At 41.6% G+C, this 16235-nt stretch overlaps 1 protein-coding gene across 1 annotated transcript; it reads right to left on the bottom strand.

The window, feature by feature from the left end:
• On the bottom strand, window positions 1–15964 carry LOC18434816 (dihydroflavonol 4-reductase/flavanone protein). The gene is made up of 9 exons (XM_011625318.3): window positions 15567–15964; window positions 6532–6646; window positions 6303–6406; window positions 3331–3456; window positions 3055–3175; window positions 2871–2955; window positions 1185–1298; window positions 1065–1104; window positions 1–290 (listed from the first exon to the last, which is right to left on the bottom strand). The coding sequence occupies exons 1-9, from the start codon at window positions 15732–15734 to the stop codon at window positions 135–137; spliced, it is 1029 nt and encodes a 342-aa protein (XP_011623620.1). The 5' UTR covers window positions 15735–15964; the 3' UTR covers window positions 1–134.
• Window positions 15965–16235: the final 271 nt, after the last annotated feature.

Below are 16235 nucleotides of genomic sequence, written 5' to 3'. Positions count from 1 at the left end.
TTGCCACAGAAAAAAAGAAAGGCAAAAGTATGAAAGAGTAGCAGCTGCTCTTTATACCTTTTGACTTTTATATTTTTGGAAAGAGATATTCTTGTAGCATTACAAATGTCTAGGGGACTTAAAATGGAAGTCTATCATTGCCTAAAGAACCATCTCTGGGCTACTGATATTGGGGTGTTCAGGAATGGAGCATAGAGGTTGATGTATGGGTTCACTGTTCGACTTATCTTGGCCCAAGCACTCTGATGATAGCCTGCGGTTACTGGGGCATGGTACATGAACTTTAGTATCTGTATTGAGAGAGAAAGGAAGTAGAATTAGCTGAGTAATGTCAATTACCATAAGATTACCCATTACTATATATCCGAGGAACCCCACTAAAATTTCAGAGGAATATTGACACTTCAATAATAGCAAAGTCACGAATATATAGATGCATACATGCAAGCACAAACACATGACACGCCCAAGTGCCCATGCACATAAAAACATACATATATGCATGAATATACATCTCTAAACAAAACACACTTTTAAAATGGCCCCGAAGTGTTGGACCTCAAATATCCCAGCCTCAGTGGCACCTTAGATTTCAGGTGGGGATAGTTCGCATAATTTGCAAAGGGAAAATCTAAATATACATTTATAATATTGTAAACATTTTACTTAGATTGAGCAGCTTAACATACATTTAGTGCTCTACAATTATGCTGATGTCTGCACCAAAATGTAGATAAGCCCAGCCAAATCATCCCCGTGTACTTTATCTTTTTTTCCCCCCCCTTCAAAGTGCATCTCTATCCTTATCGTCTCAAAACTCTCTTGGCAAATTATGCAGTATATCCCCATACAAAGGCATTAGAGCACTAAAGGCTAGTGGCGTTTTATATCCAAAATTGAAGCATTTTAACAGCATATTCCTTAAAAGGAATATCCTATCGAAAGCCACAAAGACACAAGCATATATATAATAATCCCCCACACACATGCACACATGGGCATGCACACACACAAACAGAGAGAGAGAGAGAAAGAGAGAGAATGAGAGAGAGAGAGAGAGAGACCTGCCAGTACATGAAGGTATGTAAGATGTTGCGTTGCCAACTGCAAATTACAAACAAAAAATTAGGTTCCAAGTAACCTGAATTATATACTAAAAGGATAGGGTAATAGAAGTTACTGACGAGAAAAGAGCAAAGATTAACAAGAAGCCAAGTCCAATCTCAGCATTTGAACTTAGGATATTGAGGGTGGTAGTATTCGTCTCGACCCACAAACAAACATCATCCAAGTATCTCCTGTTCAAGTGCAATAAGTTTGACGTTCAAGCATTAGTACATAAGACAAGTTACAACCAATATACAAGCCAGGCATGGAAAAGTATGACTTGACATATCTCTTTCAGTGAATATGTTTCTTTCTTCTTCTTCTTTTTCGAATCTGGTGTATAAGTTTCTTTTAGATCAAATATTTCATCTGTTCTCAAGCAGTTCCCACCAAACTCAAACCTCAGATGTAAAAGAAAAGCCAAAAGTTGCTTCCCAATTTTGCATGGACATGGGTTCATGTGTCAGTGTATGACACAAGTACATGATGTCAGATTGCTTATGCCATGAAGAAGAGGACTCTCAAACATGGCTACATTAAGAAGAGAACCAAATCCAACAATGTTTTACCAATATTCCATTTCATAATGAGGCACAAGAGATATCCAGTTATACCTTAATTGGCTGAATTCACAGATACTATGGAAGTTCATGTGTCTACTCAAAACAGAAAAGATTTTAAGTCTTTAAAAATGGTTAGTCAACAAAAAAAATCCTAACAAATTTGCATCTGTATTTGCGCTGGTACGTGTCCAACATGGGAAAGGCACCCAACAGAAGAGTCCATATCAAACAGTTGCTCCACAACATCAAAAGGCTCACTAGCAGATCAATATTTATCTCAATAGTTTTATTTGAACAAAGAAATAACAGTAATCAAAGCTTGTCGAATGGGCCGAACCAGCAGGACCAGTTGAGCCATGCTGCCCAATCACACTGGTCTGGTAACATTTTACTTTTGTTAAATTTTTCTTTCTGTTTTAGCTTTGTAAGACCCAATCTGACCAGCGGGACCAGACCAGTTTTAATTGATCCGATCCCTCCCCAATTCTACCTCTAGTCCAGTCTCGATCAATACACTCTCATATAGGCACCTTGAGGCCTTGGACGGTATCCAGTTTGTAACTAACACTATATGCAACAACATAAAATTGACAACTTGTCGATTTCCACCTTGATGGTAGATTATGCACAGAAAATGCAACATGTGAGCACATGCATGAGCATGCGTGCACGTCGCACACAAGCGAGTGCACACGCGCGCACACACTGTTGAACATCAGTAAATCTATATACCAGAAGGGGTTCATAACATAACAAGAATCCTACGATGCAAGGCATAGGGTGCCCAGTCAAGCTAGCTGCCTCACAAGTACCCTTTGATCCATCAAACAAATGACCTAAGACAATAAGCCAAACAAATGACCTCAGACAAATTGGCCAATCTTCCCTTCCTGACTCCCTAAGTTGTAACCTGCTGACTTAGAATTAGAAACTTTTCCCAGTAACAGGCGAAACCACCCAATACATCTCAAAAAGAGCATGCAACTGGTTTGCTTTTCTCCCCAATGATCCAAAATTTCCAGACAAATTGCTTGCATGCAAAAAGTTACAGGCAATGATAGCAACTCTAAATTTGTGGAAAAATATAACTTATTGCAATCAGCAGGTAAAGCATCATCAGAAAGAAATGTCCAAAAGCACACGTGGACAGGTTTTGCTTTCTTTTTGAAGGTTAGGACATTAAACCCATTATTTTCTTACCTATAGAAGGTGGCACGACTGAAGTTCCGCCGTAAGAACTTTGCAACATGCTCAAGTGACCGGCAAATAAGAGGTATCATGGCAACTGCTTACAAAGCAAAACAGGTATACATTACTGGCTCACAACAAAAGTGTTCAATCTAATGTAGGAAAGTCAAAATACAAGACTTGTTATTGATCTCACATTTGACGTGTGTTTGAGATGAAACAAAGATGAGGGAGTAGAGAAGGTAGATAAAATCCTTGCAAGAAATCATGGATTGGAACCAAATTTGAATGGCCTGCAGATTCCATGCTCTTGGTTTCTAGGAAAGGGAAAACAGACAAAAATCACATATAAGAATCACTAGCACCAATAAAAATTTTTAGAAAACATATTAGAAACATGAAAAAAAAGATTATCAAGAGGAAAATAAGAAAGCAAATACAGGCAAAAAGAGGAGTTAGTGTATGAAAATACCCCATATTGAGTGTACAAAGAATATGCGCAAGCAACTGCAGTTCCCAAAAAGGACACTCGATATGCTTTATTTGAGAGGTTTCTGGATAGAACTGGAAGGATTGCGAGTAGTGCCACAACAAGAACCTGTCAAGAGAACACCTTACAATAAGTGATAGCACGTGATTGAGAAAGCTTTAAACTTTACGGAGTTACACCAGCTCTCGCGAAGTTTAAGCTATATACCAAATACCTAATCTAAGAAAAGAAATTCAACAACAAACTTCTCAAAACCCCAGGATTGTGATCGGAGTTGCCCAACAAAGATCGATCCAGTGAGCGAGTAGGGTCTATGACCCATGCCCTCACCCAATTCCCACCCTTTTCTTACTTTTAATTAATTTATTATCATTTTGCCCGATTCCAGTGGATCCTCCGGATACAGACTGTAACAAGTACAATCAGCTGATCCAGTTTTTAAACACAGCAGCAAACAATCCCAAGCGAGAAGCGAGCAACGAACATTGAGCATGAAAAATTGGTTCATAGCAGACATGAAACACACTGACAGACGTAGTGGTTTACAGCAGAACATGAAACACAGTAACAGCCACACCAACCACACATAAGCATGTAAAATATTTGGGGGAAAATTTGGAAAGAATGGCCACGTCACCTTAGGTCGTCACCTTAGGTCATCGCTCACCTGACACTAGAGATAGGATTGCAGTGTAAGAGAAGTAAGGACATTACTGGAGCAGTTTGGTTGCAAAATTATGAGGGATGGCTGGAAAGGTACAAAAAAAACACAACCTTCTATTTCATGCTTCCCGGCCAAAGGAATATATAACTAGATGGGAGTGGAAGTTTCGACATGGTGAGCTTCATGTTATTTTATTCATAAAATGATTGAATAAGGCAGAGAACATGCAGACAACTTTATAAAAATAATGCCCTTAACTACAAAAAATACACACCAGGCGCTCGTTAACTAATAAAAAATAAATGTCTCGCATCAGTTGGATAATGATACCTTGAAAAGCCTGGCAGAGGAAGTGACATGAATAAAAGACTCAAGCAATGCTAACAGCTTCCCACACCATGCATAAGACATAAAGTGAAGACCTCAACCCCTTAGATGCCACAGAGATGTTATATGCAGGTCCAAGACCAATAAGAACAAGTTTTTAATACATCAAAGCTTATTCTTTATTTTCAAAAAAAGAGTGCAGCAAGTAAAAAAAATCAAAATTTTAACCTGAGAGAAGGTTCCAACCTGTAGCGATCAATGATGGTAGATCTGCTAGAGAACAGAGCACACAGTGACCTATATCGATTGAGCAATGTGTTAGATTCACAGAAGATCCCAGATACCAGACTTGGGCCCTAAGCAGAAGCCAAACCCTCTTGTAAACCATGCCCTTCCACACTAAATAGGGGGCATTGTTCATGGCCATTGGTTTATGCATGACGGCTACAGTAAGATGCTTTTATACTCTTGAGGTAATAAAGTAGAACGTGCCAAGAGATGCTTGGAAGAGCATAGCAAGAGGAAGCATTATTCTCATAAGAACAAGCAGAAGGCATCTTCAGCTTCCAAGAGCCTGATTCTTGTAAGGCAAAAGTTTTGAGGGGTGGATACCCACTTGTCCAAAAGCACAGAGAAAATGTGCTAGAAGAAAGAGGGATTAGTCTGTATCCTTCTTTAGAAAGCAGACTATATGGCTAGACCACTAGGACGTCTTTTAAGATTTCAATTAAGTGTTTCGTGTGTCTACCCAGAGCTGGTCCACAAAGCTATCAGTGATGCCAATGAAAAGGTCATGAGATAGACCTACCAGTCACCAAGGAAGAAAAATCAAAAGTAAACATAAAGTAGTTGGTTCATGATCATATGACTCCTAGGAGACTACTGGTTGAATTTCGTTTTTGAGGGAAATTGAATATATTGTATAAGATTTTTAAATGGATATGTTTTAGGGGGCTAGCACTAGACAAAAAAAGCTGCCAGTCAGAAAAAAATTAGGCATTTAGAACATTGAGGGGTCTGAGGGGAATCTGAGGGAAGAGTCCCCTGGGAAGAGGAGGGTTCAAAGAGCGAGGGGAGTTGGTGAGAGGAAAATGGGAGGGAGGAAAGAAAGGGAAAAGCGTTGTACTAGTTGAATTTCCAAAACACCAAAATATTACACAAAGCATGGTGTCATGGTAGACGACTCGAAGGTGTGGCAGTATCCTATTAAGTATTTAACCATGTGCAGGTGAACAGCAGAGGCATCATAGTTGAAGAGGCAAGGATACACAAATACACTAAACTACTCTTAACCTCATATGGCCTACACCACCATTAAAAAAAATGCAACTTTGTAGCTACAATCTAAAAGTTAGACTAATGATAATGAACAAAGAATAACATGTTGAAGGAAAACATGGGCATTGACACTTTCTTATAAATTAAGGGTGCGGTATGTATAGAGCCAAGGCTCTAAACAATCAAAGTAAAGTGCACCTTCAATAATGTCGTGAAATGTGGTTTTCACTACTGGAAATCTTTGTGATAGCCTTAAAATATATTTTCATCTTTAATTATAAAATTTAAAGCTTCAAAAATAGTGTAGATCGAGTAGATCTATGAAAACTTGAAAATCTTGAAAAGTGACAGTCCAAAATCTATTAAAAGATGCACTATTTCCAAAACTTGAAATCTATTTTTTTCTCATGTCCATGCATCTTGATATCGAGATGATCAATTTGAGGACATTTGGCCATCAAAACAACCTCTTCTAGTGAAATTTTTGAGGTGGGCTCTAATTTGATTATTTAAAGCCTCGGCTCTATACAAACTTTTTATATAAATAAATAGACATGAACTTTACTGATGATTACGTCAATCAAAATATAGAGCGACTTTCTCGTCTGAATTGGGTCCATAAATACTCAATATGATGATAAAAAGTGCTCACAAATTTTATTTTTACACAGTAACTTTGCATTACCCAGACATTGATGGAAAATTGAACGGATTGTCGATCCACCCGTAGTGAACCAGTAGGTGCATTTGTTTGTGAAGATGCTCCAGAGCTTGACCCTGAACTAGGCCCTACAAATGAACAAAAGAAAGGGAATTAACAGAAAAAAAGCTAGATGGTTCTATGATCAATTAATAATAATGAAGCATTGTCTCTTACAGATCAACAGCAGTAACACCTAGCAACTATTATTTACCAGAGGTCCGGTGCCTAGCTGGTTCATTTGCAGGCATTGATGTGGTTGAAGTTGATGACCTTGTTGACTGTGAAGAACCGGTTGAACACATTGGCTCCACTTCAAGATCAGGATCCTACAAAGAAACATTAAAATCAGTTACATTTTTATCCACAGAATCGCAAATGCAAAAACAAAAGAAATAAACTAAATATTCAAGCTACAAAAGAACGAATGAATGAAAACTCACAAAAATGCAAGGATACTATTTCCAACCATTGATCACTGACAAACCTATGATAAAGCCAAACGCAGTTGTGCATCTAAGCCATTCAAATTACTTGGCATTTAACTTTCAACTTTCAAGGTTCTCTACATAGACAGCTGAGTCAATTATGAGTCACATACATTACTTACAACATCAAATTTCCGTCCGTTCGCGTCTTTGTATGATACTGATGTTCTGTAGATGTTGGTAGAAGGTGCAATGGGTTACTTGGCAATAACTTTTAATGCTCTTAATGTATCAAGACATTTCATTTTATCCTTTCTCTTTGCATAATGGTGATGTTTTATTAAGATGCAGATATAAGGAGGAAGAGGTATATTAAGCAGTGCATCCACATTAGTTGGCAACATTTTCCTCTTTTTTTTTTTTTTTCTTTTTTGGATATGTACTTGGAAACTTTAATTTTTAAGACCCACAATTCAATACAAGCAATGAATTAGTAGTTAAACAATTAAAAACAATCAGGGTTCTTGGTGTGAGATGCTAAATAACTCAAAAAGTCCCATGAACCATCAACAAGGATCAGCATTTCATCCTTTGGCATCTAGGGGTGATTTTTAGGTAAATGTGGACACAAATGGGTGCCATGGAACCCTTAGGGGCAATAATTGAAGTGGAATACCTATTCAAGAATTTAAGGAAAAGATCAATTATTTGACATTGCTAGTTTTTGGATGAAGGTAAACACAATGGAAAATTGGATGGATAACATCACAAACTGTGATAAAGCTTGCCCTGTAACCATGATTGCCAGCTTGACCCCATTTCAATCTCATAATCAATGTTCTTCAACCCCAAGGTGATAAAATAGAAATGCTAATGATTCTAGCACGCACCGAACTAGAAAAGTACTACGCATTTTGGAATCCACTGACAAGGAATTATTTGCATAACATCAATTTTCCTATTCAATGCCTTTTAAAGAGCTACAAGAAACACATATTAAGTCCAATATGGCACATTTTATCTTCTTTATTTTGTACAAACTCCTATAGTTTGTAAAAACTCCCAAATCCATCCTGTAATTAGGTCATCCCATCACAGGAACCACCAAATTCCTACATAATGCTCCATTACTTCCTAATACTCTGTTTACTTATACTCTTGCAGCAAATACTTCAGAATTTTTTGAATAAATTGACCATTGTCTTAATAAGAAAGTACGACCAAAATTGTATACAAAAGGCAGCCCCTTAAAAGAGTGCCCATAAAAAAAAACCGAGTTCAGGCCAAAAAATGCCTACATCGGAGATAGGAAAGAAACGGAGAGGTTGCAGGACTAAAGTTGCCCACAATCCCCGTGGTGGAGTTAAGGCTTGCTCCTCCTCATTAGCTCCTCTGAATATGTGTTGCCAAGTGACGTGCAAGGCGCTGCAAATGTCTGATCTCATAAAAAATATGGTGGAGCCTCTAGGGGCATGAGGCCACCCCCATGGCCCAAGAAATGATATTTCTGGAGTCGCCTTCAGCAACCAGGTCAGTGCTCCAGCTTGGGTCGAATCGTCGCCGCCCCTCTAGCAAGGCAAGTGCTCCGGCAGTAGTGGAGACTGTGAGGCCGATGGGAGAAGAGTAAGAGAGAAGGAGAGATCCCTCAGAATTTCTATATAAACACCCATTACCAGAGGGTCCTAGGCTGCCTAGAGAGCAACTATCAAAATTAAGCTTAGTTTGCCCCATGTCAGGAGACCTCCAAAGGGAAGAATAGGAAATTATTATGGGCCTGAGATTCAAAAGGGCCTGCCAATTGTGATGGAGGTGGGCAAAAGTGAAGTTCTTGAGCATGTTGTGATTTTTGGCCCAAAGGCCGCTAAAGTTCTGCTTTTGTCTATCAAACTATGAATTGAGGCTTTCTCAGCCCTGAAGATCCTGTTGTTCCTTTCGAACCCAATCGCCCACAACGTGGCAGTAATGGAGGCCCTCCATAGGAGGTTGCCAGATTTGGTCCAAGGGGTATGAAGGAAAGTCGAAAAGAGGTGAGAGATAGACTAGGTGGTGTGACCCATGTCCAATTGAAAAGTTGAAGCAAGCTGGTCCAAAGAGCTGAGGCTACTGGGCAATGGATGAAGAGGTGCATGTTAGTTTATTCGGCTTCTAAGAAAATGGCGCATCTGTTCGGTAAGGAAAGGCCCCTTCGCCGAAGTTGGTCAATTGTTAGTGCCCTTTCGTGAAGGGTGACCCAGTAGAAGAGTTGAATCTTAAGGGGGATAAAAGGGAACCAAGTCTTGGCCGGAATCGAGGGTAGGGAGAAGGGTGGGGGCAAAGTGAGAGCTGGATAGAAAGAGGCCACAGTGAAACTCCAGAAGGGGCAGGAGACCAGACAATCTTATCTTCCCCAGAGGGCAGGAGAAAAAGAGTGTGTAGGATAGCAGAGTGGTAAAAATTTCTCCATTTCATTCTCTGCGAGGGGTCTTCTAAATTCACAATTCCAGGTTCTGGTAGGTCCAGAGTAAGGAAAATTATCAGCCACAGCCAAGAGTGGAATACGGGAGACCACCTGTCCAAGTATCTGACCAAAATAGCAACCTGTTGACCCTCCTACGATGAGAGTGGACAAGATTGAGGAAGGGAATGCGACTGTGGAGGAGCGACCTCCAAAAACCCGAGACACTGCCAGTGGTCCGATACAAGGGAAGCCAAGCATGGTCCCCATGGCAATATCTGCGGTGAATCACCTCTCTCCAAAGGTGGTTGGGTTGGGTGGCATAACACCACCACCATTTGCCCAACAGGGCAATATTGCAAGGTCTTAAGTGACAAATCCCGAGACCACCATGTGCTTTGGGGAAGCACACCTTAGCCCACGAGATAAGGTGGAATCTATGGCCCCTTTCTCCCAACCACAAAAATCCCCCCATTAGCTTTTCCAGTCTAGCAATGACTTCAGATAGCATATGGAATAGGGACATGAGGAATAACGGAACGTTAGAGAGAGAGGAATATCCCTTTTCCAACGCACAAGTTTCCTTTCGAATTTTTCAATAATTGGGCTCCAATGGCTCTGTCTCGGCACATCAAGGCACAAGAAAAGACCAAGGTAGGGGAAGGGAATTCACCAGCCCCGCACCCCCAGAGGTCGGCAAGCTTTGAATTGAGAAATATCAATGGCAATTTTTTTTTTGATAAACGTTGACATTTGTATTTCTTAATGGAAAAGAGTACAAGTTGGAGGTTAGTCTGAGAGTGCCCTCTAGGCGGGACTCATCGGTAAAAAAGAATAGGTCGAAGGACCCTATACAAAAAATGGGGTTATAGTATTGTCCCCTTAAAAGTTTACAATGGGTTCACAAAAAACCTGGCCCGAGAAATGTCAATGCCAATTCCCATCGTCTTTGATTTTTTTCATATTAACCTAAAGCCAGAGGCTAGCTCGAAGCATTGGAAATAGAGGAGGCAATCGACTTGTTGAGGGGAGGCATCGCAGAACAAGAGCGTATCATCGGCATATAGAAGGTGTGAAATGGTGGGACCCGATCTACTAATGTGGAAACCAATGAGGTAACCTGCTTGGTAAACTCGAAAGATGGAGGCACTAAAGACCTCAGCCAATACCGCAAAGAGTGTCAGACGGTCACCCTGACATAGGCCTCTTGAGGCCTTGAAATATCCTTAAGGGCCATTAATGAGTACTGAGAAGGATGGGTTGGATATGCAACCCTAGATCCACTTCCTCCATACAAGTCCAAAGCCCATCCTGGAAAGAGTCTCGTCAATGATTTTTCAGTTTACATAGTCATAAGATTTTTCTCAGTCGAGCTTAATTACGAGGCTTGGGATTTTGGAAAGGTGGCGGGAGTGGATGCCTTCATGGGCAATGAGGACCCCATCAAGGATCTGGAGTTCCTTCACAAAGATCCCCTGAGTTGGAGAGATAATCCAATCAAGAACAGCCCTTAGACAAAATTTTGTTGGAGCTATTAATCAAGCTGATGGGCCAAAAATCCTTCAGTTCTTCCGCTCCCTCAACCTTGGGTATGAGTGTTATAAAGGTAGCGTTCATGGCTTTATGGATAATCCCACGGGTATGGAACTCCTTAAAGAATGCCATGATATCGGGTCTCAAAGTTCCCCAGAAATGCTTAACGAGAGTAATAGGGTAGCCATCTGGTCCAAGGGCACGATCGGAGCTAAGGTCATTGATAGCGCCTAAAATCTTTTCGTCTGAGAATGGCTGCTCTACAGAGGCAGCAACAGCAGGAGGCAGGGTGGAGAAGGAGAGATATGCCATGGAAGGTCTAGGGCACTGAGGAATAGAAAAGAGGTGGGAGAAGTACTCAATTGCTGCCTGGTCTATAAGGTGAGGTGGTCAAGAATGTGTTCCCCCAATTTCAGATGCGTGATGAAGGTCTCACACCTACGACAATTTGAGATTTTGTGAAAGTTGGCAGTGTTCAGGTCTCCAAGTCTGAACCATTTGACTTTGGCTCTTTGGGACCAGTATATCTCCTATTTGTGGAGAAGAAGGTGGTAATCAAGCTTTGCTTTGGCCCAGAGCTCCAACTCAAAAGGGAAATGGGAATGGGATTCCTCTGTGGAGCCCCACAAGTGGATGGACTAAAGCAATTCGGGAGCAGAAATTGCCGGGTAATTGGGAGCTCCAGGAATCCAGGAAGAATTTGAGGAGTTGAAGCTACTTTTGTAATTTAAACCCAGCCCAACCGTGGACCAGGGTGGAGAAGGATTTCCATTGAGATCAAACCAAGGAAGGGAAATTGGCCTCTTCTAGCCAGGCCATCTCAAATTGAAAAGGCTTAGGCCCTCGGATGACAATTGTTAAGTAGAATAGGGCGATGGACTGATGTGGGCTTAGGAGAACAAGAGAATGGGTACCACGGAAGGTATGATCCCATTCAAGTGAAGTAAGAAATCTGTCAAGTTTAGAAAGGGTAAGGTTTGAGGAATGGCTGGACCAAGTGTATTCAGCCCCTTCAAGAGGGATATTGAGAAGGATATGAAATCTGAGAATTGAACCATGGCGGGGTGATTCTATCATTGGAGTTGCACTCATAAGACCACCTAGTGACATTGAAGTCACCCCATAGGCACCAGACAAGAGAAGGTAAAGGATCAACGGATTGGAGTTCTTGCAAAAAGTATTTTTGGGCACTATCGAAGTTCGGTCCATACACCACCATGCATTTCTAGAGAAGGCCATCCGAGATTCTGGAGAGGATGACCGTGGCGGAAAATAGACCTTGAGAGAGGTCACTAGGGAATGGATGGTTGGGTACCAGAGAACCCAAATGCCACCTGATACACCTTGGGCTTCAAGTGCAATCCATTGACAAGGCGGCAAGCCCCAAGTTTGCCGGATATGAGAAAGAGTGGGACAGAGAAGTTTAGTTTCCACTAGACCTAGAAGCAAGGTTAAATGCCTATAGTTAAAATCGTGGATAGAGTTCCGCTTGCGCAAGTGTCCCAATCCGTGGACACTCCAGACTAGGATCTTCATGATGAGAGAAGAGGGGAAAGGACTTGCCTACTTGAGCGCCTAGACTGTTGTCAAGGCGGGGGCTGGAAATAGGGGGATGGGCAGCGGATTCCCCTCTCTCATACTTGATTCCCCACTCTGAGAGTTCTCGGCTGCCTTTGGGACAAGCTACTACCGACTTACCTTTGGATTTCTTGGTATTCCTAGCATAGGTGTCTGCTCTAATAAAGGCTTCCAAGGCATCTCTTGGGCCGTCGAACTTGAATCCCATAACCTTGAGCACCTCTTGGACATTGCCTTGGGCGTCATCTAAATCTATTACAAAACTGGAATCCACAGATGCCACCAATAAGGATTGTGAAGAGTCCTCACTCAAGAAGGAATGTAAAGTACCCTCCTGGAACTTAGTAGGGCTATAGATCAAGAGTGGCGGGGGAAGGAGATCACCTCAAGGGATGTGGAATGAGGTTCACCCTGGTGGGGTAGGAGGAGGTGAGGATAGAGGTAAGGAGGGTGAGGATAGAAGTAAGAAGGCAGCCTAGTGAGAGAGGGAAATAGAGCCAAAGGGGGAGAAGAGCGGGTCACGAGAAGGGCTGAGTTGGAGCATGTTGGAATTGCTTTACGAAAAATCCAAGCCTCACATTGTAGATTGGGTAAACCCCGATGAAGGAATTGAAAGATCCACTAAACGAAGGGGGGGGGGGAGGAGGGATGCTGGGAGCAGCAACAAGGGGTATAAAGGGCAGGAGGGAGAAAGGCGGAGTATCCAGGGGATGAAGGTAAGGAAGATGTAGCAATGATGGGAGGTATAAGACAAGGGGGGCAAGAAGAAGAAGGGAGGGAGGTGGGAAGCAGGGGAAGTGAGCTTGCTAGAGGAGGCCCAACCAACAGAGGGGAGTGGTGAGGAGCCATAGAGTGAGAGGTTGGGGGGGCGGGGTTGGGATGGCGAGAGGGGGTGAGACTGATGAAGGATGGGGCAATGAAGAACAAAGGGGCAGCGGTGGAGAGGGATTGGGTTAGCTCCCAAAGAAGGAGTAGATATCAAGAGTGAAGAAGAGGGAAGGCTGGAGGTAGGAGCCACAGACGGTGCAATTTGGGCCACTGGATAAGTAGCCTCGGGATTAAGCCAGGGAAGTAGATTCGTGTTGACGAAGGGGATGACAGTTGGAGGAAGAACTGGATCAGGGGTCAACAATGAGGAGGGAAGGATCTGGGATTAGGGGCATCGGACGGCTCAAGATAAGCTGTGGGAAGAGTGACATCAGAAGCATGTGAGGGGACAAGGTCATATGGAGGGAACCGGGGGAGGAGTACTTGAGGGATGGGGAGCCAACTGTCAGCCGTAGTGGATTTAAAATTGGGGTAGCCTCATGGTGAGAAGGTGCGACCTTGGCTGTCCACAAAGGAAGGGGCAAGAAAAAAAGGTGGGAGGCATGTTGGGCAAGAATAGATGGATTCGCTTCGTGAGGGGGATGCCTCAACCCTGGCTGCATGGTAGTCGATCACGCGGTCTTGTAGTGGCGTGCAAGAAAGAACAAGGTGGGTGAGAGAGGTCTTGACAACTGTCTATGCTGAGATAGAGGATGAAGGTTGATGCGCTGGAGGTCCCCTCACCCTTGAGAAAGTAGAACCGCCCAACTGAGTCGTATGATTCTTGGATCAACGGTTACGATGGTTTTACTGTCGGCACTTGCGAGTGATCGTAGTCCAACCTTTCTGGACTACCGGATGATGGCGAACCGGTGGCGTAGAGATGAGAACTTCGTGCTCCAAGACATGGCAGGAGGAGGTGGGAGAGGCACAAGAACAAGCCACTGAGACTCTAAAAAATAGCCCATCAACTTCAAGACAGAGAGAAAAGAGGATGAGTGAAGGGATGAGGGTTTCGACCAAGAGTGGGATAGAACCAAGGGGTAAAGAGCTAGACGATTTCCAATGGACGAAGATGAAGGCCCCGCAGGAATCTCCAATCCGTTTGAATGTATCGACATGCCAGGGTTAGAGGGGGATGTGGAAAAGCTTCAGCCAAATTCCCTATGACTTGGCAGAGCGCATTTCCTTGTTCCAATATTGCAAAGAGATCGATGCTCCTTTAAACTGAGGGTTAGGGCATTGACCCATGCTGTGGAGGCAGTCCTCAAAAGGCAAGGAGAAGAGGAAGCCGCTTGACGACAATTTACAGCAAATGAGGTTAGTAACACCCCGAACCTCTCTGCCCATTTTTCAATTGCAAGGTATAACTGACCACAAGCTCATGAAAAATCTAAATGCAGTCTTTCCTTTCATCCTGAAACAATGCCACCGGTCTTCCAACAAGTGCAATAAATGCATATACTATATAGTTAACAATATAATATCAAATCTAAAGGAAAACATTCATCACATCATAATGGAGAATTATTCATGTTGATTAACAGTTATTTGATAGCAGGGTAGCTTCCTCACCAACGCAGCTAGACAAGAAAGCAGTAAAATCTATCCATCATTAGTGGCTTCTACCTTCTATTATGTAATCATGTAAGCATCTAAGAATCAAAGTGAAGTCACAATGTGGATAATATTGCACTATAGCAAATTGGGATAGTAGAAATCTAGTCAAACTTTATACAAAAAAAGAAAAGGCGGAACTATAAAGGAAAATTAAGAAAGAATAATGAGAGTGTCATAAGAAATAGAAGAAAAAAAAATGCATACGAGCTAGCTGTTAATAAATTGCAAAAAAAGGAAACCCACAATTTAAGGAAATGAAAACAGTAAGAAGATAAGAAAATCAAAATACATCGAACTAATATAGTTCAATCAATTACACCAAACATATCAAATTATTTAGCACATAAAAAGCATTGTATCTATATAAAAATGTCTCTATGAGTTGATGACATGGTGAATAAAATAAAACAAATCAAACAATTTTGTACAGAAAGTCATTTTTGTGTAACAATCTTTCTGTGAATCATACATATGAATGAACAATGACTACCTATGACATATGACATCTAAATACGATACATTCATTTCATCTAGTTTTACTAATGATATAAGAAAAATACCAAATTAGAATGAGCTCTCTGCTCAAATATAAGCCCAAGATAGAACATAATTCACCCAATCCAAATAACAAATCAATCCTCTTCGCATCCATAGACAAACTTCCCATTAAAGAGTCCACAGTCAACTCTAGTCCAACATTAGCACGTGACAATACACCAAGAACAAAGAGAACCAGAGGAATTGGGATGTGAACAAGTTCGCAATTAACAAGCACACAGTCAATTGTATTCCGACACTATAAATTCAATACCATGCCAAAAAGACACAGAACCAAGGGTTGAAGCTTACAAGGTATCTCTGATAAAACTTTTGCTTGAAATGCTTTATCACGTCCGAGCGAGAAGCCATGTTAGGTGGGATCAGGATATTGGACCAGTAATCCGCCCATCTGGGATCATTATCATAATCATAAGCGGAAGCAGCATTCTTCTTTAGACGCTGAGTATCCTCCGCCATTGCTGTCAAAAAATCCTAAATCCTAAGAAGAAAACCCTAAATCCTACCCGTGAAGTCCCAAAAACCTAATTATCAATCAGAAATCGATCTTAACCCTAGCTCATCCAAACCTAATATATCAAAAACATAAAATTCCTACAATTAACACCAAAATGCGCAATTATACATCAGATTCCGTCTCAGAGATCGAAGAGACCCCAACTTCCTCCCTTCGAGCCACTGCAAAACCCGATTTATGAGTCAAATGGGTATTTGGTATTTCTTGCAATTCCATAGGTTAATCCAATGGTTTAAAAAACAGATCGGTGACCCAGATCGGGCTTCCAAAAAACCGATCCGGATCGGTGAATCGGCGATCCGGATCGGAAATCGGTTGAATCGATCAGAATAAAGCTTAAAAAAAATTCGAAAAATTTATTAAAATTCATTATAAATATTACTTTTTAGGAATTTAATAAAAAATGAGGGTACTCCATTAAGAATTTTCATGTTTTTGAATGA

Source organism: Amborella trichopoda, chromosome 1 (assembly GCF_054954075.1).
Source record: "Amborella trichopoda isolate Santa Cruz 75 chromosome 1, AtrichopodaSantaCruz75HAP2 v2.0, whole genome shotgun sequence".
NCBI classification, from domain to species: domain Eukaryota; kingdom Viridiplantae; phylum Streptophyta; class Magnoliopsida; order Amborellales; family Amborellaceae; genus Amborella; species Amborella trichopoda.
Note: the sequence above shows the minus strand (reverse complement) of the source record. Positions and strands in the feature narration are given on the sequence as shown.